Below are 27,594 nucleotides of genomic sequence, written 5' to 3'. Positions count from 1 at the left end.
GAGTTACTCAGCTTCTGATCTCGTTACAACCTTGGTTCAAACAAGGACAAAAGAACTGAGCTCTTGATATCAAGGCAACATTTATGGAAATAAGGAACCCCAGCAAAACTGGAGTCACTCCCAGAAGTTCTGGCTGTAATATCAGAACTACTTTTGCCATTTTAATTTTGATAACTGAACTCGCATCAGACTCTAATTTTCTAACAATTATATTGGAGTTAAGATTTTGGAACAAATCACCCTACCCAAATTATCCAAAGCTAGTCAGCAAGACAATTCAATTGTGTAGATGTGTTCAGGAACCATTCTCTTAATGGCAAATTTGGTAAACAAATGAATAGACTTTCGAAAACTGCATTATGAACGTAGAACACTTGTTGCACATTGCCTTTTATCTCCAAAGTAAAAGCTTGGGAAATTATTTTTTTCTTAAAGAAACTCCATTTAAAAGCAGCGGGTGGGTTAGCTCAGTTGGCTGGACAACTGATGTGTGATGCAGTGATACTAACTGTATGAATTCAATTCCCATTCTGGCTGAGGTTATTCATGAAGGTCCATCTTCTCAATCTTGCCACCTGCCAAGGGTGTGGTGATCCTCTGGTTAAAATCACCACCAGTCACTACTTATGGTCATCTGGGACTATGGCAACCTTACCTTTATTGCAATACTGGATTCCTGTGACAGTTTGATTTATTATTGTCACATGTATTAGTCGAGTGAAAAGTATTGTTTCTTGTGTGCTATACAGACAAAGCATACTGTTCATAGAGAAGAGATGAGAGAGTGCAGAATGTAGTGTTATTTATCATAGAGGACTTAAAATGGCACCTTCTCTCCACTAAGCTAATTGTGTCCGTACAAATCCCCTTAATATTGAGTCACTACAGAATTAGAAATAAAATTGGAGCTTCTTGTGGGTAAATAATCAAAGGAAACATAAACAAATTGTGTCAAAAACCTACAAAATAAGCTACTTAGCAGACCAAGTGTAGGGATGGCATTGTTTACAAAGAAAAAACTTCCACAAATTTGTTGTTGCATCAATTCAATTTTAAACTGACCAGCAATAGAGTATTGCAATTTGTTAAGCCAAACTACTTCAGAGGAGGCAATGGCCTAGTGGTATTATCGCTACACTATTAATCCAGAAACTTAGGGGACTTGGGTTCAAATCCCGCCACGGCAGATGGTGGAATTTGAATTCAATAAAACATATCTGGAATTAGGAATCTACTGATGACCATGTCGATTGTCGGAAAAACTTATCTGGTTCACCAATGTCCTTTAGGGAAGGAAATCTGCCGTCCTTACCTGGTCTGGCCTACTTGTGACTCCAGAGCCACAGCAATGTGGTTGACTCTCAACTGCCCTCGGGCAATAAATGCTGGCCAGCCAGCGACACCTATGTCCCACAAATGAATAGAGAAAACAAGGCGAGTGCATTGATCCTAGCACGTTGAATATTTATATGAAGGAGGTAGCTTGATGGGTCTCATTTCTTCTCAGTGGTCTTAATTGATTGGTCCTCCGATGCCCCATACCTGTAGGATGAGTTTGCAGTGACTCACCTGTTAAATGAAATATCCATTGGTCCTGGATAAACGTTAAGATTTTTTTTGGAGCGTACTCAGTGTGGCGGGGGAACGCAGGGAAAGAGAGAAAAAGCACTTCTTTTGCTCAAACATCAGATAAGCAAACACTCAAAAGAAAATTCTTCATCCAAAAGAGTAACCATTTAATGAAGACAAGTACAATACATATAAACGATAAATATATAGGCTGCTTGTAAGAATGATATCCAATATACTAAGCCAAAGCAACATTTTTATTTGAGGGTGAAAAGCTCATTTGGATTGTTGCTGCCTAAGCTTGCAATGTGTATAAACCATCTATAGAAATTCATTGTTTTATGAAGGTGAAAAATATTACATTATTCCACAAGCAGAAAAGGCAACTTTTAAAAAGCAAAACAACACCAATGTGTTTGTGTTAAAGAGATTAGTCAGAGAAGATAGATATTTTTCTTCCATTAATTAGTGTTCATCCCAGCTCAATTACCAGACTAAGATAAATCAGTTAGAAAAACCTTTAAATTAGTAGTTTTATCAAACGCCCATGACTGTCCCACGGACACACCCCCAAACACGGTCTCCTATGCAATAGCTTGTGACCATACGTTACATTTTTTTTTAAAAATTCATCAAAAAAAGTCTCTTAAAAATACTGAAGCAAAGGCTGACTATCAGATTTCTTCAACTAGAAGGTAAGAGAAGTCATAGCATTAAACAACTATGGTTCCAAATCCTAGCCTCTTGTGGTGCTACAGTACACCAAAGTATTCTTAAATAACTCTAGCCTGGAGCACTCTTTTCTTCCCTGCACCACAGGTGGCAGTGGTTTCAGCTACCTGGATCCTCCTTAAAACACTGCCCCAAGCCATTGGTTCTCTGCCACAAATGTGACTGTGTCAAAATTTGTTTTTAACATTAAAGAACTTTTGGCAGTTTTATTATGTCAAAGGTACCATAAACTGCAAGTTACATATGTTTAGAAATGGCAAGGAAATAATTATGCAGAAGGAGGGTGCATTATATTTGAACGAAATGGTGCTTTGGAACATAAGGTGCATTTAATTAAAAGTTAACAGAAAATCCATATTATTCATTTGAAATGTTGGCTCATTCTGGTAGCGCACTATTCACCCTGAATGAGTAGGCAGTAGATCCTTTGCCCAAATTCTTCAGATCTTCCAAGGAGGAAACACAGGGGTCATGATCCTGCAGCATCAATGGCAGCTGGGACGACACGTGTTCAATGCGTCGCGAACGCCTCACAGGAGTCAGAAACTTCAAATCGTTGATTGCAGAGTTACTATTTTCCATCGGAGCTGCATTTTTAGCACTGTTGGAGAGGAGATTCAATAGGTTAGAAGATGAACTGTACTAAATCACCTGTTGCAAAGTCAATACGATTTTAAAATTTTCTGGTCACTGAGTAAATTAATTATATGGGAATAAATTATAAATATTTTACAGAGCTGAACTAGGCAAACATGTAGCCATCCTGCAGAGCATTGCTAAGCATCATCTGGAGGAACTATGTCCAAATTAAAAGGTGCATAGTTACTTGCTTTGTTTTTGAACAGCAGCTAAAAATCAAGAATTTACTTACCAATGAATATTGGGCGTCGCTTTCACACTATACTTAACAGACGATCCTCTCTCTCCTACTTTACTTGGTGTCAGTATTTGCTTCAATGGGGTCTTCATGATTTCAGCTTTAATATCACAAGCACCTTCATCATCATTGTCGTTTTCTTCGGTCTCCACTCCAGAGCCCTCTTCATTATCGGTTTCATCTGCCACATGCTCCTCAGGGGATTCCTGTTCTCCTGTCGTGGGCTCCACCTCTTGCTGTGTGTGAAGCCACTGTTCATCCACTGTCAGGTCATCCCCTTCATTACCAGCAACAATAGCCAAGAGATCCTCTTCATTCTCTCTGGAAATACAATGTTCTTCGGTTGCAGCAATGCATGTCGCTTGCCGCTCTTGAGGGGGATCTTGTTCATCATTTGTGCAGTGCACATTTTCCTCTTGAGAGAGCTTCTGTTCATCATCTTCAAGGTCTGCTCTTTTTTCTTCAGGAACTCCCAGTTCACTCCCATAATACAGTTCCAGTTTGGGATCTTTCTGTGCTCCATCATCTTCAGCTTTGTTTATTCCTATGGAGACAAGGAGTAGATCACAAACTTGCAATAACGTTGCACACCTCTGTCATATCTCCGCTTTGCTTCAAGGAGAACAACCCCAGCTTCTCCAAGCTAACCTTGGAGCTAAAATCCTGCAAATATTCTGATCAACCCCCACTGTACCCTCACAAGGACCCTCATACCCTTCCTAAAGTGTGGTGACCAGAACTGGATGTGATACTCTAATAGGGGCCTAACTTCCTTTTTTTTATATTCAATGCCTCTATTCATGAAGCCCAAGATTGCAAATGGTTTGCAAATACATCCTGCTACCTTCAAAGATCGATACACATGAGCCCCCCAGTCCCTGGACAGTACGGCAGTATTCTCAGAATCATCAGAAGTCGAGGATGGGTGAAACATTCCAGTCAATGGATTTGAGAGCTACAGTGGTATTTGCTTCTGGGAGAGTTATTCCAACAACTTACATCAAATCAATTGTTGCTTCCTGTGGGTGGCATGGTGGCACAGTGGTTAGCACTGCTGCCTCACAGCGCCAGAGACCTGGGTTCAATTCCGGCCTCGGGTCACTGTCTGTGTGGAGTTTGCACATTCTCCCCACGTCTGCATAAGTTTCCTCCGGGTGCTTCGGTTTCCCCTCAGTCCAAAGATGTGCAAGTTAGGTTGATTGGCCATGCTAAATTGACCCTATGTCAGGGGGATTAGCAGGGTAAATATATGGGGTTGCGGGAATAGGGCCTGGGTGGGATTGTGGTCGGTGCAGACTCGATGGGCCGAATGGCCTCCTTCTGCACTGTCGGGGTTCTATGATTCCCATAGTGGCCAATGTGTCCAACTGAGTTATACTTAAACAGATGTCATAAAATAATTGGTCTCAGCCAATGACAGCAAAGACGAGAAGACTTGCATTTATATAGTGCCTTTCATGACTGCTGCCTTGAGGGCATTTTCTAGTCAATTAAATATTTTTGAACATCTAAAATGTGGCCACCAATTTGCAGAGGAATGGTGATCATGATCAGATAGACTATTGTTGATCGAGGAATAAATATTGACCACTGGGGATAACTTCCCTTCTCTCCTTTGAAGAGAGATCATAAGGCATAGGAGCAGAATCAACCCATCGAGTCTGCTTCGCCATTCGATCATGGCTGATATGTTTCTCAACCCTCGGGGGCGAGATGCTACCCACCTGAGCCATAGCTGGCAAAAGAAATCCAGATAAAAAAACCTACACTCACCAAAAGTCTCCCGCTCCCGCACACTATTATTCCAGGTGGAAAATGTACATACACGAGTCAGGGGAGGAGCCCTATCAGCTTACTGATAGTGTCTCCTTCGACTAATCGCTGTTAACACACAACTGGCCAGAATAGACTTTTGGGGAAGGTGCCAACTCACCATCATTTGGTTTCTTGGGAGTCTTAGTGTTTTTCAAAATATCAGCAAGTGTATTACGCAATTCCTCTGCAGGCTAAAAAACAAAGAGATCAAGATCGCTAAAATATGATTCATGATTAAGGACAGAAAGCCCTGCACAATAATGAACACGACTGGATTAAATACACCAAAGAGTGAAATAGTCCTTCTTCAGGCCTCAGTCATTGTGCAGATGCTGTTATCAACCCAAGCCAACCTGCTGCAGATGATGCATGGAGATCAAGAGAAAGTCACTTCGTTTAAACACGTGTAAAACTTACAGATATTACATGGCATGGTGGCACAGTGGTTAGGAACATAGGAATTAGGAGCGAGAGTAGACAATTTAGCCCTTCGAGCTCGCTCCACCATTCTATATGATCATGGCTGATCTCCAACTCATCCTAACTCCACTTCCCTGCCTTTTCCCCAGAGCCCTTTATCCCACTTCTGACCAAATATTTATCTAACTCTTTCTTGAATCCATTGATCGATTCTGCATCCGCTGCACTCTGGGGCAGTGAGTTCCATAGATTCCCAACCCTCTGTGAGAAGTAGCTTCTCCTTATCTCTGTCTTGAACCTCCCCACTCTTACTCTACAACTATGACCTCTTGTCATGGAAGGGGGGAACATTTGGTTAACATTTACTTTATCAATCCCGTTGAGTATTTTATTTCCCTCAATCAAATCCCCCCCTCCTTCTTCTGTACTCCAGCGAGTACAAGCCCAAGCTACTCAACCCCTCCTCATATGACAGCCCCTTCAAACCTGGAATCAATCTAGTGAACCTCTTCTGAACCGTTTCCAGTGCCACCACATCCTTCCTCAAAGAAGGAGACCAAAATTGAACACACTTCTCCCCAAGTGTGGTCTTACCAATACAATTTTAACAACACTTCTCTACTTTTATACTCTAGACCCTTTGCAATAAATGCCAAGATTCCAATTGCCTTCCTTATAACATTCTGCATCTGCATACTCACTTTCTGAGGCTCATGCACAAGGACACCCAGATCCCTCTGCACAGATGCTTTCTAAATCTGTTTCCCATTTAAATAGTAATTTGCCTTTTTATTTTTCTGACCAAAATGGATAATCTCGCATTTATCCACATTAAACTCCATCTGCCAAATTCTGGCCCAGTCCCCTCGCCTGTCAATATCCATTTGTGAACTTTTTATCTCCTCATCAGAGTCGGATTTCCCACCTATTTTCATGTTTTCAGCAAATTTCATTGTGTTATACTCTGTCCCTGCTGGTAGGTCGATGATTATAGATAGTAAATAGTTGTGGTCTGAGAACCGAACACTGCAGGACCCCACTAGTTACAGATCATCAAGTGGAGAAGTGGCCATTTACCTCAACCATCTGCTTTCTATCAATCAACCAATCCTTAATCCAAGCCATTTCTCTACCCCCAACCCCTTGGGATCTAACGTTCTGGATCAGTATCTTGTGTGGCACTTTATCAAAAGCCTTCGGGAAGTCCAGATAGATCACATCTGCAGGATCCCCGTTATCTATCTTGCTGGTTACATCCTCAAAGAACTCTAGCAGGCTTGTCAAACAAGACTTGCCCTTCACAAAACTGTGCTGACACTGGTGAATTGAGCTTTGCTTTTCCAGATGCTCAGTCTCAATGATTGACTCCAGCAACTTTCCCACCACAGAGGACAAGTTGACTGGTCTATAGCTTCCCACATTTTGCCTCTCTCCTTTCTTGAATAAAGACATCACATCAGCATGTTTCCAGTCCACTGGTACCTTTCCAGAATCCAGGGAATTTTGGAATATCATAACTAATGCATCCACTATCTCTGCTGCCACCTCATTTAACACCCTAGGGTGTAGGCCATCAGGTCCAGGGGGCTTATCTACTTTTAAACCCTTTAGTTTACTGAGTACCTTCTCCCTGGTTATAGTAATTTCACCAAGTTCCACTGTATTAACTGCTGCCTTACAGTACCAGGGACATGTTCTCCCCATGTCGGTGTGGGTTTCCCCCAGGTGCTCCGGTTTCCACCCACAGTACAAAGATGTGCAGGTTAGGTAGATTGGCCATGCTAATTTTTAAAAAATTCATTTGTGGGACATGATGGTGTTGCTGGATGACCAGCATTTATTATCCATCGGCAGTTGAGAGTTAACCACATTGCTATGGCTCTGGAGTCACATGTAGGCCAGACCAGGTAAGGACGGCAGATTTCCTTCTCTAAAGCACAGTAGTGAACCAGATGGGTTTTCCTGACAATTGACAATGGTTTCATGGTCATCAGTAGACTCTTACTTCCAGAATTTTTAAAATTGAATTCAAATTCAACCAGTGCCTTAGTGCTCCAAGACGTGTAGGTTAGGGGATTAGTACGGTAAACATGTTGACTTACGGGGATAGGACCTGGGTGAGATGTTCTATTGGAGAGTCAGTGCAGACTCGATGGACTGAATGGCCTCCTTCTGCACTGTAGGGATTCTATGATCAAAAGGTACAATGAATACAATTTCCCTACTACCAGTAACTCAATCATTGGTTATCATGCCGCCTTTCCTGCCTCAGCAATATGTCTGCGTTTACAAGAAGAACAGAAGATCAAAGGGCTGGTACTGTAAAGAATAGAGTGCACAAATTTGGACAAACTAACATTTTTCCATTAATATGTCTGTCATAACTTCAGTCTCTCTCACTTAAGCGATAAACCCAATATGTCACCCGAGAATTTGTAGAGTGTCTAATTAAAGAGACAGATGTCCCATTTCTATCCCAGTTTTCAGGACTGTAGAAAAATAAGGCAAGAGTACCTGTGCCCCGATCTTAATAGCTTGTTCATAAATAGTCATGACATCGTGGACTGATCCTTTGCGCTGTTCAAGGTGTGCGAGGCAGATCCAGTACCGTGCAAACTTCTTAGCTTTTGGAACGCTCTCAATGAAACTCTGAAGGGTCTGCAAACAGTCTTCACTTGGGCAACCCTGAAGATATAAATATAAATTCAGATGTGCAAAGTCCACGTCAGTGTTCCACTTTGTGGATTGGCCAGCCCAGAAAGCAAAATTTAAAAAAAAAATCATGCCTCCCTTTCCCTGGAAATTATACTTGAGGAACTTCCTGCGCTCCGACTCAAAAGCAAATAAACTGCCGAGATTAGCCAAACTCCTTGAACCTTCTAATATCTTGAAAAATTACAGTCGAATGGGAAATGGAAACCTTAATCTCTTAGAAGCCACATTCTATGTCCCAGCTGGCTACTACTTGATGTATATAGCAATATTTTATTGACTGAATGTTAGCAGGTCAAGCCTTTTCTGGTCAACCGGGCGACAGTGGTTAGCACTGCTGCCTTCAGCGCCAGGGACCTGGGTTCAATTCCAGCCTTGGGTGGCTGTCTGTGTGGAGTTTGCATGTTCTCCCTGTGTCTGCGTGGATTTCCCCCTGGTGCTCTGGTTTCCTCCCACAGTCCAAAAATGAGCAGATCAGGTAGAATTGCAATGCTAAATTTCCCCCTGTCCAAAGATGCGCAGGTTAGGTGGATTGACCATGCTAAATCTCCCCTTAGTGTCCAAGGATGTGCAGGTAGATTAGCCATGGTAAATGCTCACAGTTACGGGGATGGGGGAAAGATGGTATTTCGGAGAGTCGGTGCAGACTCAATGGGCCAAATGGCCTTCTTCTGCTCTGTGGGGAATCTACGCCTTTCATTGGTACCCTCGATTTCTACATCAGTACATGAACCCTTGGTACTTTGTGGTGCCTTTGTCCCCCACCTCACTCAATACTTTCCTATAATCTTTGTCAAGCCTTGGAGAGTGCTGTTTTCACCCTCACAATCCATCTAATTATTTAGTTTCTTCCCATCAGAAAGGAAGAAACTCAATTCAACTTTACCTCATTAATCCGTTTCAGGCATTCGGAAAGAGTCTGGGTGATTTCGCTCACAAGTTCACTCTGGTTTTCCTCCTCAACAATTGTTGTCCAAAGCGATTTCACCGGTTCTTCCGGAACTTTCTTTCTCTGCAAGGGTGTCGTAGCTGGTCTTTTTACCAATTTTCCTTTTGATGCCGAAAGTTGTGTTCCACTTCGGGATAGAATTATGTCAAACAAATCCAAGTATAAAAATGAAGCCATCATAAACCTTTGGTATTGCATGATATTGTGTTAATATATTAAAAATACCCACAACATCAAACATTGTAAACATTATTCAACTATCTGGGAAAATATGGCTTGCAATGCTTGTTAAATATTTCAATTTTTTCCCCCCAGGAAATCTATCCTAAAACCCAAACAAATGAGGAGTAACTTCAGTTTCAATTGAACATTATTTCCCCTGAAATGGTGGGCAAATTTATGAGCTAACTTACAACAGCAATTCTTCATCTTAAACTCGTAAAACAAATGTAAGCCCAGCGTTTTAAAGAAGTGATATATTTGAGAATATATAGATCAATACTTGATCCAGTTTGACAACTGTCTGAAAGCAAAGTAAACCTGTTCTAATACAGAAGAAAGAAAATTACAGCACAGGAACAGGCCCTTCGGCCCTCCCAGCCTGCACTGCCCATGCTGCCTGACTGAACTAAAACTCCCTAACCTTCCGGGGACCGTATCCCTCTATCCCCATCCTATTCACGTATTTGTCAAGATGCCCCTCTAAATTAGGGATGGGCAATAAAAATGCTGGCCTAGCCGGTGACGCCAATGAACTGTGAAAGAATAAAACAAATTCCCGTGATGGTCCTTGTCCATAAGTCACTGAAGGCATACATGTAGGTGCAGCAAGCTATTAGGAAAGCTAATGGAATAGTAGCCTCTATCACAAGAGGATTTGAGTAAAGGAGTAGTGAGGTCTTGCTTCAATTGTATAGAAGCTTGGTTAGACCACACCTGGCGTACTGTGTGCAGTTTTGTCCCCTTACCATAGAAAGCTTATTATTGCCATAGAGGGAGTGGAAAAAAGGTTCACCAGATTTGTTCCGGGGATGGCGAGACTCTCTTGTGAGGAGAGATTGGGCAAACTGGGCCTGTGTTCTCTAGAAATCTTAGAAACCCTACAGCACAGAAAGAGGCCATTCGGCCCATCGAGTCTGCACCGACCACAATCCCGCCCAGGTCCTACCCCCATATCCCTACATATTTACCCATTAATCCCTCTAACCTACGCATCCCAGGACATTAAGGGCAATTTTAGCATGGCCAATCAACGTAACCCGCACATCTTTGGACTGTGGGAGGAAACCGGAGCACCCGGAGGAAACCCACACAGACACGAGGAGAATGTGCAAACTCCACACAGACAGTGACCCAAGCTGGGAATCGAACCCAGGTCCCTGGAGCTGTGAAGCAGCAGTGCTAACCACTGTGCTACCGTGCCGCCCGTTTGGATTTGAAAGAATGAGAGGTGATCTCATTGAAACCTGCAAAATATTTAACGGAATAGACAGGGTAAGTGTAGGTAAAATGCTTCCTTTGGTTGGGGGGGTCTAAAACCAGGGGGCAGAATTTCACAATAAGGGGAAAGCCACTTAGACAGAGATGAGGAGAAATTTCTTCACAGAGGGCTGTGAATCTTTGGAATTCTCTATCCCAGAGGGCTGTGAAAGCTCAGTCATTGAGTGTGTTTAAGGTACGGATCGATAGATTCTGGTTAACAATAACAATGGGTTATGGGGATAGTGTGGGTAAAAGATAGTGAAGTGAATGACCAGCCATAATTGTATTGAATGGCGGAGTAGGCTCGATGGGCTGAATGGCCTAATCTTGTTCCTAGCCGGTGACGCCAACGTCCTGTGATAGAATAAAACAAGTTCCCGTGATGGTCCTTTTCTATAAGTCACCGAAGGCATGCATGTAGGTACAACAAGCTATTAGGAAAGCTAATGGAATGGTAGCCTCTATCGCAAGAGGACTTGAGTAAAGGAGTAGTGAGGTCTTGCTTCAAATGTATAGAAGCTTCACGCCATCAATTATCGCTACCAAACGAGATTACCAGATGCTACACCCTGACAAAGATAAGAATAAAAAAAATAAAAATTACCTTTTTTCTTCCATGGATCCTTTCTGCTTCATGGGTTTATTGTTGCCACCAACTCCTGAAGGCTTCCATGCTTGGTGTCTTGAAAGTACACCTCTGGAGGAGTTTGGGAATGGTGCAGTAATTTTCTTTGCACTTATTGTTCGAGTTGCCACAATTGCAGCATCACCTTGGCCCGTTGGTTTAAAATCTATTTTTATATTTAGCACATCAGCTACAAGTGGTTTCTGGCTGCTTGAGGTGCGGAGGCCGGGAGCTGCAGTTAAATTCTTTTGTTTACTATAAGACGTGACATTTAATGTCCTCCTCACAGGCTGCATATTTTCCACCCCCTTTGGTCTAGGCTTGTGCAGCATGCCTCTGGATTCTTTATTGTGCATCTCTGCAATAGAGGCATGTGTCACGAGGTCGGATTTCTCCTGTTTCCTCTCCTTTTGTTGAGAACCTGATCGAAAGGACTGGATTTTGGATTCTACAATCTTACCGCGAAACGAGCCTGGTACAGACTTCTTAACGGTAGAATTAGGTGGCTTTGGTTTATTGCTCTTTTCAGCCATCATTAATCTAGATCGCTCATTTTTGACTGTGAGGAAGGACTGGCTGAGGGTGACTTTCTGCAATTTTGGTTGAGTTTTTAATTTTGCTTTTTGTTCCACATCAGAATGGGTCTTTTGGTCAAATGGCAGTTTCTCGGATTCAACCCTCTGCTGGCCGGGTACTTTGGTTTTGTTTATAGTTACACTGCTACTTCCTTTCAATTTTTGGCCTACTTGCAAATTGTTTTCTTGGGCAGATGGTAGCAGTTTCTCTGGTTGAGTAATTTGCTCGGCAGGCATTTCGGTTTCACCGGTAGCCAAGTTAGTATTCTCGAGAATTGGGTTTGTCCCTTGCATCAGTGATGTGGATTTAGGTGGATTAGAGGATTGGGATATGGTTCTATTTCGCACCAGTTTATTTTGAATAGTTTCTTTTGACTCAATTTTTGCCCCTCCAGTTACCTAAAAAGGAAGTCAGGAGAAAACGTTACTGTTTTGTCTAAATACATAACCAGTTCCCATCCCTCTGCATTGCCCCTTCTCGCCTCTATGTATCCATCAGTGCCACTGGCACAGATGGAGCTGACAGACCCATTCGCTGAACATTCTCAGGACCCTCACTCAAAAAGCATCTTAAACCAATTGTTGTGTTTTCCCAGTTAAATAGATGCAATATTGCTCCAAATAAAATATGTCTTGCCCATTATTGGCAAATTAGCCTTTAAAATGGAAGGCGAGAAACAAACACTTGGAGCTATTCAATCATTTTTACCCCAGTTGAAATGTGTCCATTGGCGCAATCTGTTTTTGCCCAATTTCTGATTTTTCTCAGTAGACCCGTGATTTTTATTTTAAAATTTAGCTCACAGCTTCATCAATTTTTGTTACCTTTTGGTTCGTTACTTTATATTGCAAAGAGACAAGTTTATGAAACAGAACATGGAAATCCTTACACACAGTCTTGGAGCTAGTTGATACAATGTATTAAAAAAAATCTCAACATTAATATGCTTTGTGAAGATCTGCATTCACATTTAGACTGTGTTACAAGAATGTAAGAATTAGCATCTGCCCTGGAATTCATCATCAACTGAGGCTAATCCAACTTCTGCCATATCCCCATATTCAAGGGCAGCATGGTGGCACAGTGATTAAAAATATTTGTATGGGGATATTTATATTTTTTAAAGATATTTTCACTGTTATGTTACCTCACAGTGCCAGGGACCCAGGTCCCATTCCCGACTTGGGTCACTGCCTGTGCGGAGTGTACATGTTCTCCCTGTGTCTGTGTGGGTTTCCTCCAGGTGCTCTGGTTTCCTCCCACAGTTCCACAAGATGTGCTGGTTAGGTGCCTTGGCCATGCTAAATTCTCCCTCAGTGTACTCGAACAGGCGCCAGAGTGTGACGACTAGGGATCTTCACAGTAACTTCATTGCAGTGTTAATGCAAGCTTCAACAAAAACAGAAAAATGCTGGAAAATCGCAGCAGGTCTGAGCATCCGTGGAGAGAGCGTAGAGCCAACGTCTCGAGTCTCAGAACATCTAGACTTGAAACGTTGGCTCTATTCTCTCTCCACAGATGCTGTCAGACCTGCTGAGATTTTCCAGCATTTTTCTCTTTTTGTTTCAGATTCCAGCATCTGCAGTATTTTGCGTTTATCTTAATCCTGTGACACTAATAAATAAACTTAAACAGGCAACACATCAATAGGAGGCAGTATATATTTCTCCTCTGTACCCACCTTTGCTTCTGCCTGCCATTTAAAAGCCCGAAATTTCTCAAAGTTTGTCTTGTCTTTCAAGTATACCCTTCAAAAAAAAAAATCAATGTAATCAGAGAGGCATTGTTGCAGTCAAATCAACTAGTTTACAAAATAGACATGTATTGGCATCATTAACATTCAAAAATAACATTTAAATATTTGTATGGGGATATTTATATTTTTTAAAGATATTTTCACTGTTATGACATCACAATGAAAAGACAGCATCACGAGGGGAGGGACAGGTTATAAAATTGCTAATTACAAACTGGTGTTCATTAAATCAGGGGTGAACCATATATCAGTGGACCAAAGGTACTTGTGAAGGCCACTTGAATAGAATCAACAAGTCAGGTGCTGTTCATTTCATATTATTACTTCAGATAGAGGGTCGGCTGGACAGCTGGTGCAGAGCAATGCCAACAGCGTGGGTTCAATTCCTGTACCAGCTGAGGTTATTCATGAAGGCCCCACCTTCTCAACCTTGCCCTTCACCTGAAGTGTGGTGATCCTCAGGTTAAATCATCACCAGTCAGCTCTCTCCCCTCAAAAGGGGAGGACAGTCTATGGTCATCTGGGACTATGGCGACTTTACCTTTTTGGATGAAAGTTCATTGCCTCCGCATCATAGATGTGCAAAAAAGGATCAAAAGCTGGAGATTTTTATAATGGAACACAGAGGATAGTAAGACAGTGGAATGGAGGCGATGGAATGAAAGGCAAGATTTCAGAAAATGCCAACATTTAAAAGTAGGTGAGTTAGGTAATGGAAGGAGAGGGGGAAATAAAGGGATTTGGGAAAACTAGGCAGAAATTTGGGTTTAAGGCCACTAGTAGTGTGGAGGATAATCACCAACATGTACTTGGACTGACCAGCCTGTTTCCATTAGTATTTTTCACTTAATCCCTTGAAAACCGCCCGCCTCCATCATTGTAACAAAGCACGTTTTCATATCTTCTTCAGAATGGCTAAATTAACTCAACAAATCCAAGAAAGGACAGATCGGCTGTTGAATGCGGCAGCCAGCAGGCTGTAACTAGTGGAGTGCTTCAAGAATTAGTGCTGGGACCTCAGCTATTTACAATCCATAGTAGCAGCTTAGACGAAGAAGGTGATGATGTAGCTAAGTTTTCTGATGATATAAAGTGAAGTGGGAATGCAAGCTGTGAAGAGGACACGGACGGAGGCTGCAAAGAGATGAGAGAGAGAGAGAAACCAAGGTGAAGCAAAAAATATATATATATGATAGAAAAATCAGGTTGATAATAAAAGTGAGAACCTGGCTGAATATGGAAAGCTCAGAGGGAAAGTGAAAAAAAAGAAAAGTAAAAAAAGTGTCTGAGGGAGACTGGTGGCTAAAAAAAAAAAGATTTCTATTGGAATATTAATAGTAAAAAGTTGGAAAAGGAGTGGTGTAGCCGATTAGGGAACTAAAGGGGATGTACACATGGAGGCAGGATGCGTAGCTGAGGTACTAAATAAAGACTTTACATCTATCTTTACCAAGGTAGATGATGCTGCCCAGGTCTCGGTGAAAGAGGAGGGTTTTGAGACATGGATTAGGTAAAAATGGATTAAGAGGAGGTAATAGAAAGGCTACTCGAAATCTGCTGGTCACAGGACAGGAACAAGTGCATTGAAGTATACAATCTTCCTTAACTACAGGGAGGTAGTATCAAGAGGATTCACAAATTGAAAATTGTCACACCCTTGTTCAAAAAAGGAATGCAAGGCATTCAGCAACAACAGCCTGTTAAAAAATAAGTGGTCTCCGTGTAAGACGGAGATGAAGAGAATTTTTGTCTCAAGAGGGTCATTAGTCTGTGGAATTCTCTGTCCCAGAGAGCAGGGTTGCTGGATCATTGAACTTATTCAAGGCAGAGTTAGATAGATTTTTGATAGACAAGGGATTGGAGTTGAAGTCACAATTAGATCAGCCATGATCTTATCAAAATGCACAGTCGTCTCAAAACGCCAAAGGGCCTAATGCTTGATTTGTTGCTGAAAAATAATTTTTCTGCTTTTATACAATTGGCATAGACACAGACTGTATAATCCTTCAGGTGTCATAACCCTGGCAGAAAGGATAGGGTGATGTTTGTTTGAATGTTTTTGAAGTGGGGAGCTTCATTGTATTTTATTTATTTCAACATTAAGCGTGAATCAATGCAGGTTGGCTTCAAAAACAAGGAGAGACAATGCAAAATAAAGGGCGCAATTCTAAAGAGGATACAGGCATATGTACACAAATCATTGAAGGTGATAGCGCAGGGCAAGAATACAGTTCAAAGGGCATATGGGAGCCAAGAACCTATATATAGAGGCTTAGAGAGAGTGCGGAAAAGATTTAAAAGAACGGTTCTAGGGAGGAGGGATTTAAGTTGCATGGGATAGATTGGAGAAACTAGGGCTGTTCTCAGAGAAGGTCAAGGATAATGCTAAGCGTTAAAAATCATGAGGTGACAGGACAGCGTACACAGAAATTGTTCCCATTGATGGAAAGGTTTTGATTAAAGTTTAATGTGAACAAATGAGGAAAATAAATGATTTTAAACATCAAGTGGCTATGATCTGGAATGTGTGGTGGAGGCAGATTCAGTCGTGGCTTTCAAAACACAGTCGATGATTATCTGAAAACATTTGCAGGATGACAGTAAAGGAGTGGGCTATAGTGCACTGCAGAGAACCAGCAAGGATGCGAGAGGCTGAATGATCTATTATTATTTATTTATTTGTGTCACAAGTAGGCTTACATTAACACTGCAATGAAGTTACTGAGAAAATCCCCTAGTCATCACACTCGCCTGTTCGGGTACACAGAGGGAGCGTATTGTATGGCCAATGCACCTAACCAGCGTGTCTTTTGGACTGTGGGAGAAAACTGGAGCACCCAGAGGAAACCCACGCAGACCGGGGAGAATGTGCAGTCTCCACACAGACAGTGACCTAAGCCGGGAATTGAACCCAGGTCCCTGGAGCTGTGAGGCAGCAGTGCTAACCACTGTGCCAAGGTGCCACTAGCTGTGTCTCTCAGTGCTATAACCATTCTATGTGGAAATAAATATCTCTAAATAAGAAACGGCAGGTTATATTAGTTCAGATGTATATGCCATAGATTTGAAGACCCAAGATAGGCAGTTGTACAGTTGGGAATATATTGAGATGGTTTAACAGTCTGAGGAAAGGTCCAGACCAATAAAAGCAAAAATTAACTAATAAATCTTTATACATTGCATTTGCAAGTAATAAACATCCTCCACAGTCATAGCCTCAGATCACCAGTACTCCACCAGTCATTCCCACAATTCAAAATATGTGGGCTCAGGGATGTCTGTTTGTATGAAGGATTAGAAATAATAATCAAATTTAATACTGGTCATTTCACAGAGCTGACCCCGCCCGCATTCCTCCCACCATCCAACTGGCAAGCCTCCCGAAAACGTTGCAACGTCGAGGGTTTTAGACAAGAGGCGGAATGTGACTTTCCGAACAGTTTGACTACAGGTACCTGCTCTCCAAACGGCTCCGGGCTTGGATCGCCACATTGTTGGCTGACTTCTTTCTCTGGATGTAGTCTTCTAATTTCTTGCGCTTTTGATCTTCGGGGAAGATGAGAAAGAAGCAGACATGCCACTGTCAGTGAAACACACTTATAATGTAGCCTTAATCGTCAGCAAATACGATTGAATGGAGCTGGGGCAGTTACAACACGTCCCGGAGCAGTAACTCATTGGGGTGACATACCTGCATAGGACAGAGGTTTCCCCGCGGTGCAGGGAGTGGGGACAGGTGTCATGAGTGCTGTTTTCCAGACCCTCCGGCGCTGCTGTTTTCCAGTCTCTCTGGCGCTGCTGTTTTCCAGTCTCTCCCTCTCTGTTTTCCAGTCTCTCTGGTTTCCAGTCTCTGTTTTCCGGTCTCTCCGGCGCTGCCGTTTGCGGCTCTCTCTCTCCGGCTCAGTTGGCTTTTCCGTTTGATTTTGGCTCCCTCCAGCTGATTGGCTACACTCCGCCCTGTGCTCTCTCAAACTGACCAATCCGCTCGCCTGGAAACTTCCTGGGCTGCGCTGGCCGAGCTGTGAGCATGCGCACCAGGGGGAGTGTGGCAACAATGCGGCTGGGACTGCGCAGGCGCCTTGGAATGCTGATGTCAGCGGGTTCGAAATTGGAACGCGGTGTTGCCAAGAAGAGAACGTTGAGGCGCATGACGTTCTCATGCCTTCCCTCTGCTCAGAATATGATGTATCCTTATTGCAGGCTTGCCAACGCTGATTGCAAGCATCCCTGCTGGCTTGATGTGCTTAACCACATCAGATATGTGAATATCATTGAGTCTCTCGTAGAATCAGTACAGTGCAGAAGCGGCCACTCGGGCCATCGAGTCTGCACCGACTCTCTGACAGAGTAATTTACCCAGGACCTGTCCCTCTATCCCTGTAGCCCCACACATTTCCTTCTCTATGAACAATCGTACAAGAAACAATACTTTTCACTATATTAATACATGTGACAATAATAAATCAATTTTCCCATGGCTAATCCATCTAATTTACACATCTTGGCACACTAAGGGGCAATTTAGCACGGCCAATCCACCTAACCTGCGCACCTTTGGTCTGTGGGAGGACACCGGAGGAAACCCACACAGACACAGAGAGAATGTTCTGTCAGTTTGGACCTGGGTGTTGCGCTCTAAATGTGACAACTCTAGGGGCTTCAGTCAAGGGTACATTTGCTGGATTGCAATGTCGGAAACTCCTCACGTTCAAAACCGGTGGGCACAGACCAAACTGAGTTTGTGCAGGGAGCTGTGGGCTCTATGGGGCAGTGTTTACCTTCAGATTAGCACATGAACTGGTTCATAGTATCATAGAACATAGAACATAGAAAGCCACAGCACAAACAGGCCCTTCGGCCCACAAGTTGCGCCGATCATATCCCTACCTCTAGGCCTATCTATAGCCCTCAATCCCATTAAATCCCATGTACTCATCCAGAAGTCTCTTAAAAGACCCCAACGAGTTTGCCTCCACCACCACCGACGTCAGCCGATTCCACTCACCCACCACCCTCTGAGTGAAAAACTTACCCCTGACATCTCCTCTGTACCTACCCCCCAGCACCTTAAACCTGTGTCCTCTCGTAGCAACCATTTCAGCCCTTGGAAATAGCCTCTGAGAGTCTACCCTATCCAGACCTCTCAACATCTTGTAAACCTCTATCAGGTCACCTCTCATCCTTCGTCTCTCCAGGGAGAAGAGACCAAGCTCCCTCAACCTATCCTCATAAGGCATGCCCCCCAATCCAGGCAACATCCTTGTAAATCTCCTCTGCACCCTTTCAATGGCTTCAACATCTTTCCTGTAATGAGGTGACCAGAACTGCGCGCAGTACTCCAAGTGGGGTCTAACCAGGGTCCTATAAAGCTGCAGCATTATCTCCCGACTCCTAAACTCAATCCCTCGATTAATGAAGGCTAGTACGCCATACGCCTTCTTGACCGCATCCTCTACCTGCGAGGCCGATTTAAGAGTCCTATGGACCCGGACCCCAAGGTCCTTCTGATCCTCTACACTGCTAAGAATGGTACCCTTCATATTATACTGCTGCTTCATCCCATTGGATCTGCCAAAATGGATCACTACACACTTATCCGGGTTGAAGTCCATCTGCCACTTCTCCGCCCAGTCTTGCATTCTATCTATGTCTCGCTGCAACTTCTGACATCCCTCCAAACTATCCACAACACCACCTACCTTGGTGTCGTCAGCAAACTTACCAACCCATCCCTCCACTTCCTCATCCAGGTCATTTATGAAAATGACAAACAGCAAGGGTCCCAGAACAGATCCCTGGGGCACTCCACTGGTCACTGACCTCCATGCAGAGAAAGACCCCTCCACAGCCACTCTCTGCCTTCTGCAGGCAAGCCAGTTCTGGATCCACAAGGCAACAGCCCCTTGGATCCCATGCCCTCTCACTTTCTCAAGAAGTCTTGCATGGGGGACCTTATCGAACGCCTTGCTGAAGTCCATATAGACCACATCCACCGCTCTTCCTTCGTCAATGTGTTTGGTCACATTTTCAAAGAACTCAACCAGGCTCGTAAGGCACGACCTGCCCTTGACAAAGCCGTGCTGACTACTTTTGATCATACTAAACTTCTCTAGATGATCATAAATCCTGTCTCTCAGGATCCTCTCCATCAACTTACCAACCACTGAGGTTAGACTCACCGGTCGGTAATTTCCCGGGCTGTCCCTGTTCCCTTTCTTGAATATAGGGACCACATCTGCAATCCTCCAATCCTCCGGAACCTCTCCCGTCTCCATCGACGATGCAAAGATCATCGCCAAAGGCTCCGCAATCTCCTCCCTCGCCTCCCACAGTAACCTGGGGTACATCCCATCCGGTCCCGGCGACTTACCAACCTTGATGCCATTCAATAGTTCCAACACATCCTCTTTCTTTATGTCCACATGCTCGATCCTTTCTGTCCACCGCAAACCAGCAGTACAACCACCCAGATCCCTTTCCACCGTGAATACCGAGGTAAAGTATTCATTAAGCACCTCCGCCATTTCTAACGGTTCCGCACAAACTTTTCCCCCTTCACCTTTTAAGGGTCCTATGCCTTCACATCTCATCCTTTTACTCTTGACATATTTGTAGAAAGCCTTGGGATTCTCCTTAATCTTACCCACCAAGGTCTTCTCATGACCCCTTCTCGCTCTCCTAATTTCCTTCTTAAGCTCCTTCCTACATCCCGTATACTCCTCTAAATCCTTAACACCTCCTAGCTCTCTGAACCTTCTGTACGCCTCTCTTTTCTTATTCACCAGGTTCATCACAACCTTCGTGCACCACGGTTCCCGTACCCTACCAACACCCCCCTGTCTCATCGGAACGTTGTCATGCAGAGCTCCAGACAAACATTCCTTGAAAATCCTCCACTTTCCTTCGGTACTTTTCCCCAAGAATGCCTCCTTCCAATTTACCCGTCTAATTTCCTCCCTGATGACACTGTATTTCCCTTTACTCCAGAGAAACACTTTCCTAGCCTGCCTGATCCTCTCTCTTTCCAATGCTATCGTGAAGGAGATAGAATTATGATCGCTATCCCCAAGATGCTCACCCACCGAGAGATCCTCCACCTGTCCAGGTTCATTAGCCAGCACCAGATCAAGTACAGCCTCTCCTCTAGTAGGCTTATCCACATACTGTGTCAGGAAACTCTCCTGGACACACCTAACAAACTCCTCTCCATCCAAACCCCTAGCCCTAGGGATATTCCAATCTATGTTTGGGAAATTAAAATCTTCCATCACGACAACTCTGTTATTCCTACATCTCTCCAGGATCTGTTTCCCCATCTGCTCCTCAACATCTCTGTTACTATTGGGCGGCCTATAGAAAACACCCAGCAAAGTTACCGACCCCTTCCTGTTCCTAACCTCCACCCACAGAGACTCCATAGTCAATCCCTCCACGGCGTCCACCTTCTCTACAGCCGTGACACTATCCCTGATCAACAGTGCCACTCCCCCCCCTCTCTTGCCTCCCTCCCTGTCCTTCCTGAAACATCTAAAACCCGGCACCTGAAGCACCCAGTCCTGTCCCTGAGACATCCAAGTCTCCGTAATGGCCACCACAGCACAATTCGAAGCAGCAATCCACGCTCTAAGCTCATCCACTTTATTCACTACACTCCTGGCATTAAAATAGACACATCTCAAACCTTCAGCCTGAGCACTTCCCTTCTCCATCACTCGTCTAACCTCCCTCTTACCCTGTCTACATTCCTTATCTATTTGCGAGCTAACCTCCTCGCTCTCAGTCCCCTCATTTCGATTCCCTCCCCCCAACCTTTCTAGTTTAAAGTCTCTCCAGTAGCCTTAGCCAACCTTCCCGCCAGGATATTGGTCCCCCTGGGATTCAAGTGCCACGCGTCTTTTTTAAACAGGTCACACCTGCCCCTAAAGAGGTCCCAATGATCCAAGTACCCAAATCCTTGTCCCTTGCTCCAGTCCCTCAGCCACGCATTCATTCTCCACCGATTCCTGTTCTCACTCTCCCGCGGCACAGGCAGCAATCCCGAGATTACTACCTTTGCATTCCTCTTTCTCAGCTGTCTACCTAACTCCCTATATTCTCTTTTCATGACCCCTTCCCTCTTCCTACCTATGTCAGCAGTATCAACAGAGTTAAGGTATCCAGCTTTAATGCAGTCATGTGATTGAGCAGCATCATAAGCAGTGCAAAATGCTGCACCCACATGGGAATGGGCTCCCAGCTATCAGAGGGTAATGATGTACAATGATGTTCAGTCTTCGGGGTACTTCTTGCAAACTGCTTGAACTCAGCTCGAAACGAACATTTGCTCAAATTCAATAAAGGCAAAATGAATATAAATGATAGAAATTGCAATTCACAAGGAAATTCGTTTGATCCCTGTGCTTATTCCAGTGCTGACCATCTCATGAACCTTTTCAAGTATTTATCCCGTTCCCTTCTCAATGATCTAGTCTGCTAATCAATAGCTACTTGTGATGAAGCAACACGGTAGCACGGTGGTTAGCACTGCTGCTTCACAGCTCCAGGGACCTGGGTTCGATTCCCGGCTTGGGTCACTGTCTGTGTGGAGTTTGCACATTCTCCTCGTGTCTGCGTGGGTTTCCTCCGGGTGCTCCGGTTTCCTCCCACAGTCCAAAGATGTGTGGGTTAGGTTGATTGGCCGTGCTAAAATTGTCCCTTAGTGTCCTGGGATGTGCAGGTTAGAGGGATTAGTGGGTAAAATATGTAGCGATATGGGGGTAGGGCCTGGGTGGGATTGTGGTCGGTGCAGACTCGATGGGCCAAATGGCCTCTTTCTGTGCTGTAGGGTTTCTAAGTTTCTAAGAACCCATGAGGACTAACCATCAGTTCAAAGATATCTTTCTCCTTCCCCACTTGGTTCTTCCTGTCTATTTACTCAACGTAGTCTCCAGGTTCCATTTCTGCTCTTGTTACGGGTGTTGCTGCCTATCACCATGTTGCAGCTGCTTGTTTCCACAGCCTCACCAATTCCCTCTCTCCCTCCTCCCTCCCAGTCAGCTCAAATTGAAAACCTCACTGCTGCTTTCCACACAACCCCCCCCCCCCTCTCCCCATCCTCTGAGCTCCTATGATCCAATCTCCCTCACGGCCCCTGACACTCATTCGACAACAACTTGCATGTGTATTAGCACTTTTTAAGGTAGGAAAATATGCAGACAGAATTAAGACCAAGCCAAAAAAAAGCTTGATCAAAGAGGAAGCCTGTAAAGAGTCTTGAAGAAGGAAAGAGAACTGAGGAGGTGGAGCAAAGAAAATCCTGAGACTCAGATCTGAAAGGGGTGAAGGTGTGGCTGGGATTAGGGGATGCATAAGGCCAGAGTTAGAATAACGAAGAATTCTTTGAGGGCTGTAGGGCGAGATGAGACAACACCAGGAGGGGCGGGAACCTTCACATCATTTATGAAGCATTTAGATAAGCACTTGAAACACCATAGCATACACAGCTATGGACCAAGTGCTGAAAAATGGGATTAGTATACATAGGTCCTTGGTGGTTGGCACAGACATAATGGGCCGAAGGACCTCTTTCTGTTCTGTAAAACTAATGACTCTATGTCATTGGATAGATCAAGGCAAGGCCATGAAGTGACTCAAAAACAAGAATAAAAAGTTTAAGAGGTCAGAACCATAGAATCCCTACAGTACAGTCGGAGGCCATTTGGCCCATCGAGCCTGCACCAACAACAACAATCGCACCCTATCCGTGTAACCCCACATATTTACCCTGCTGAAACTGGAGCACCCGGAGGAAACCCACGCCGACATAGGGTGAACATGCAAACTCCACACAGACAGTGCCCCAAGCCAGGAATCGAACCCGGGTTCCTGCCCTGTGAGGTAGCAGTGCTAAACACTGTGCCATCGTGCTGCCCTAGAGTTAGTACAATAGACCAGAAGTTGATGCAAGTCAGCAAGTTCAGGAGTGATGTGTGAGCAGTGTTTTTCTTGCCACTACTTGCCTTCAAACAACTGCGCAACCTCAAACAGACCGTTGTACGCAGCAAACTATCCAGCCTTCAGGAGAACAGTGATCACGACACCACACAACCCTGCCACAGCAACCTCTCCAAGACGCGCCGGATCATCGACACGGATGCCATCATCTCACGTGAGAACACCATCTACCAGGTACACGGTACATACTCTTGTGACTCGGCCAACGTTATCTACTTGCAGGAAAGGATGTCCCGAAGCATGGTACATTGGCGAGACCATGCAGACGCTATGACAACGGATGAATGGACACCGCTCAACAATCACCAGGCAGGAGTGTTCCCTTCCTGTCGGGAAACACTTCAGCAGTCACGGGCATTCAGCCTCTGATCTTCGGGTAAGCGTTCTCCAAGGCGGCTTTCACGACACACGACAATGCAGAATCGCTGAGCAGAAACTGATAGCCAAGTTCCGTACACATGAGGACGGCCTCAACCGGGATCTTGGATTCATGTCACACTATCTGTCACCCCCACGACTTGCCTGGGCTTGCAAAATCTCACTAACTGTCCTGGCTGGAGACAATTCACACCTCTTTAACCTGTACTTAACCCTCAATCCACTCACATTGTCTGCACCTGTAAAGACTTGATTAACTGTTAAAACCATTATCTTAGTTTGTGTCTATATATGCCCTGTTTGTGAAACAAATCCAGCACTCACCTGATGAAGGGGCAGCGCTCTGAAAGCTTGTGCTACCAAATAAACCTGCTGGACTTTAATCTGATGTTGTGAGACTACTTACAGTGTTTTTTGTGGGATAGGGAAGCAGAAGAATTGAGATTTGGGTGATTTCAAGTTTATGGACTGTATCAGACCTTCAAATAGTTTAAAAATTCTCTATATTGTAAACAGACACTAGATGGCAGCAACCCAAACTGTGATCAAATGAATGAACAAACCGTTTGTCCGTTATGACCTCTTGTGCCCTCAATTGCATTTCTGCTTTGCAATTCAAACCCTCCATCCAAAGTCTGTAACCGCTGATGATTGTATGAAATCATGTCTGAAAATGTTCAGCAGCCAAGTGGCATCACAAATCAGCTAATGTCTTGAAAACAATATTCACGATATCACATCAATTTCTGTGACCTGATGCATAAAGATTTATATTTAGCATGAGACTCCAGTGGTTAATTTTTTACCCTGTTATTTTTTAACAGTCATTAATATGGTAATACAGTACTAAATTATTTTAATGTGAAGTTAATGACAAGATTGAGACAGTTCGCAGAGGATTCTGAGGGTGGCACAGTGCTGAGCAGGAACCTGAGTTCGATTCCCGGCTTGGGTCACTGGCTGTGCGGAGTTTGCACGTTCTCCCCGTGTCTGCGTGGGTTTCCTCCGGGTGCTCCGGTTTCCACCTACGGTCGGAAAGACGTGCTGGTTAGATGCATTGGCCATGCTAAATTCTCCCTCAGTGTACCCGAACAGGTGCCATAGTAGGGGATTTTCACAGTAACTTCATTGCAATGTTAATGTAAATCTACTTGGCGACTAGGGGATTTTCACGGTAACTTCATTGCAGTGTTAATGTAAGCCTACTTCTGGCAATAATAAATAAACAAATGTCTTATCTAGTGTGCTAGCTAAAATATCAAATTTAACCACATGTCTCCAGTGTGTTGCTGCTGCTGTAAGGCGCAGGCTCCGGCAGGGGGTGGTGTCGGGGGCGCTGCTGCTCCCGGAAGTGAGCCGGTGCTGGGCCGCTACGGTTCCTGCTCCTGGGTCGGTGATGGACCGGTTGGTGTGGGCGAGCGGCTTGCTGGAGATTAACGAGACTCTGGTGATACAACAGCGCGGAGTCCGCCTGTACGACGGTGATGAAAAGGTAAAATGAGCCGGGCCGGAGCCTGCGGGCCGGGCTGGGAGTGTAGCCGGGTCCCAGGCAGAGTCAGGCCTGGTCAGTGTGCAGCCTCAGACCCTCAACATGGGTTAGTCCATCAGCTGGAGCTGGGAATAAAGCAATCACAGACACGGCTAAAGTCTCATTCTTACATGGGTGAATTATCATAAAAACATCAAACATTTCAGGAAATATTTAATTACTTATTTTCAAATTTAAATCTCTATGTTTTACCATTTTAAAAAGGGTAATTGCATTGCATTGTACCACCATTAATGGAAATCTAAGTTTTAAAGTTTATTTGTTAATGTCACAAATAGATTTACGTTAACATTGCAATGAAGTTACTGTGAAAATCCCCTACTACGGCACCTGTTAGGGTACACTGAGGGAGAATTTAGCATGACCAATGCACCTAACGACATCTTTCGGACTATGGGAGCAAACCGGAATGCCCGGAGTAAACCTAAACAGACACGGGGAGAACTTGCAGACTTGCACAGACAATGACCCAAGCCAGGAATTGAACTCGGGTCCCTGGCACTGTGAGGCAGTAGTGCTAATCACTATCCTGTTGCCCTTATCTGACCTGACCTGAATGGGGCTAGTGCTGGTACCTGAGGGGCAGCAGTGTTTCTGGCACCAGGTTAGAAGATGCTGTTACACTGCTCTCTGGTTGTTGGGTGCACACAACTGTCAGATTTGTTTTGAGCTGCAGCTAATGACGGTTCATCCTTGTGATGGCAATAGTGCAATCTAGACACACCCCCTCTCAATGACCGTGAACACATTCCCCGTCCGTGCCTGGGTTTTCTGAGCCATAATTTGGTGCGGCATGGTAGCGCAGTGGTTAGCACTGCTGCCTCACAGCGCCAGGAACCTGGGTCACTGTCTATGTGGAGTTGTTCTACCTGTGTGGTTTCCTCCCACAGTGCAAAGATGTGCAGGTTAGGGGCCATGATAAATTGCCCCTTAGTGTCCCAAGATGTATAGGATAGGGGGATTAGATGGGAAAATATGAAGTTATGGGGATAGGGCCTGAGTTGGATGCTCTGTGTCCAAGAGTTAGTGTAGACTCGATGGGCTGAATGGCCTCCTACACTGTAGGGATTCTATAATTCTATGATAATTGGTGACATGCTTGTGCCAGTGCGCCACGGAGCTCAGTAGTTGTGCTGTCGATTCTCAGAGACCCAACGGTGCATTTCCAAAGTACATTCCAGAGTGGGGTGTGACTCAGTCACTTTCACGAGCCCTGGCTGATGCTGTAGCTAACTACAGTGTTTTTATGTCAGTGGGAATGGTGAATGTTGAGCCTTTCCTTGTGGGACGGCAATGGGATTGCCCCCTCTAAAGGAGCAGTGAGAAAATAAGAGTGGTTTGTGGTTTCCAAGGCATGGGTCTCGCGTAACCTGGAGGAACTCTCATGTGAGTCTCTTGGATTTGCTGATGGAGCAATGTTTTTTAGAACACTCCTCTGAAGTAAGCAATAGTTGCTAATTCTGTCTTTAAAGGCACTTAACGCATATGTGGCAAGTGGGGAAATACGTTGGATTTTGGGAGAGGGTCTGTCTTTCCTGTGCGATAGCACGCATGGCTGAATACTTTAAACTCTTATTTACTTGAAGATGCAGAATAGGAGCGTCCCCCCTACCACCCCCGAAAGCTAAAGGAAACAATTTAATAGTATTTTTAAAAGACAGTAGAATCTAGAGCCTTTATCTTCAGTTGCCACCGTACAGCAGTGGAGTAGTACTTCGTATCTTCCCAGCCTTGCACCTGTGGGTGCAACCTTGATATTTTGCAAATCAAAATCTTTCTGCAAGGACATCTCTGGAAGCATATATTTCTTTTCTCTTTACCTCCCCTCGCCAGACACCATTTTCAGCTTCAGAAGTTGAGGTGTAACTTATTCCTGGATCTCTGTGTGTGCCACAGTAAGTGGGCACCTTGTCGGTGGCAGCTGGCATGGATATGACTTCTCTCCATCCTTGAAGAAAAATACTAAGCGATGAACAAGAAGGGATTCATTTCCTTCGGTGTTCAACTTTTAAATAAGCCTACATTAAAGTTTTTTAAATACAATTTCCTGGTCTGAAATGAGTGTTTTCATTGATTATGTATTAAAAATACATATCTTGTCATCTTTTAGCTGCACCGTCAAACTTGCTTATGGGTTTCTCATTGAATCATAGAATCCCTA

The 27,594-nt window shown here is 44.3% G+C and overlaps 2 protein-coding genes across 3 annotated transcripts in view; one reads left to right on the top strand and one right to left on the bottom strand.

Moving 5' to 3' along the window:
- Positions 1–1,718: 1,718 nt before the first annotated feature.
- LOC144499810 (cytoskeleton-associated protein 2-like) lies at positions 1,719–17,441 on the bottom strand. Its single transcript, XM_078222316.1, has 9 exons — positions 17,205–17,441; positions 16,969–17,059; positions 13,439–13,505; positions 11,161–12,155; positions 9,012–9,201; positions 7,928–8,098; positions 5,112–5,184; positions 3,173–3,722; positions 1,719–2,902 (listed from the first exon to the last, which is right to left on the bottom strand). The coding sequence occupies exons 1-9, from the start codon at positions 17,254–17,256 to the stop codon at positions 2,680–2,682; spliced, it is 2,412 nt and encodes an 803-aa protein (XP_078078442.1). The 5' UTR covers positions 17,257–17,441; the 3' UTR covers positions 1,719–2,679.
- A 7,740-nt stretch (positions 17,442–25,181) lies between these two features.
- vps36 (vacuolar protein sorting 36 homolog) overlaps positions 25,182–27,594 on the top strand; it is a 53,797-nt gene continuing 51,384 nt past the window's right edge. For both annotated transcript variants that reach the window (XR_013498901.1, XM_078222325.1), the window contains exon 1: positions 25,182–25,376. Coding sequence is in view for 1 of the 2 variants with exons in the window: in XM_078222325.1 (XP_078078451.1) it covers positions 25,281–25,376 (96 nt within the window). In the remaining variant the exon portion in view is untranslated. The remainder of the gene's footprint in view (positions 25,377–27,594) is intronic.

The sequence above is a fragment of the Mustelus asterias genome, chromosome 10, assembly GCF_964213995.1.
Source record: "Mustelus asterias chromosome 10, sMusAst1.hap1.1, whole genome shotgun sequence".
Taxonomy (NCBI): Eukaryota; Metazoa; Chordata; class Chondrichthyes; order Carcharhiniformes; family Triakidae; genus Mustelus; species Mustelus asterias.
Note: the sequence above shows the minus strand (reverse complement) of the source record. Positions and strands in the feature narration are given on the sequence as shown.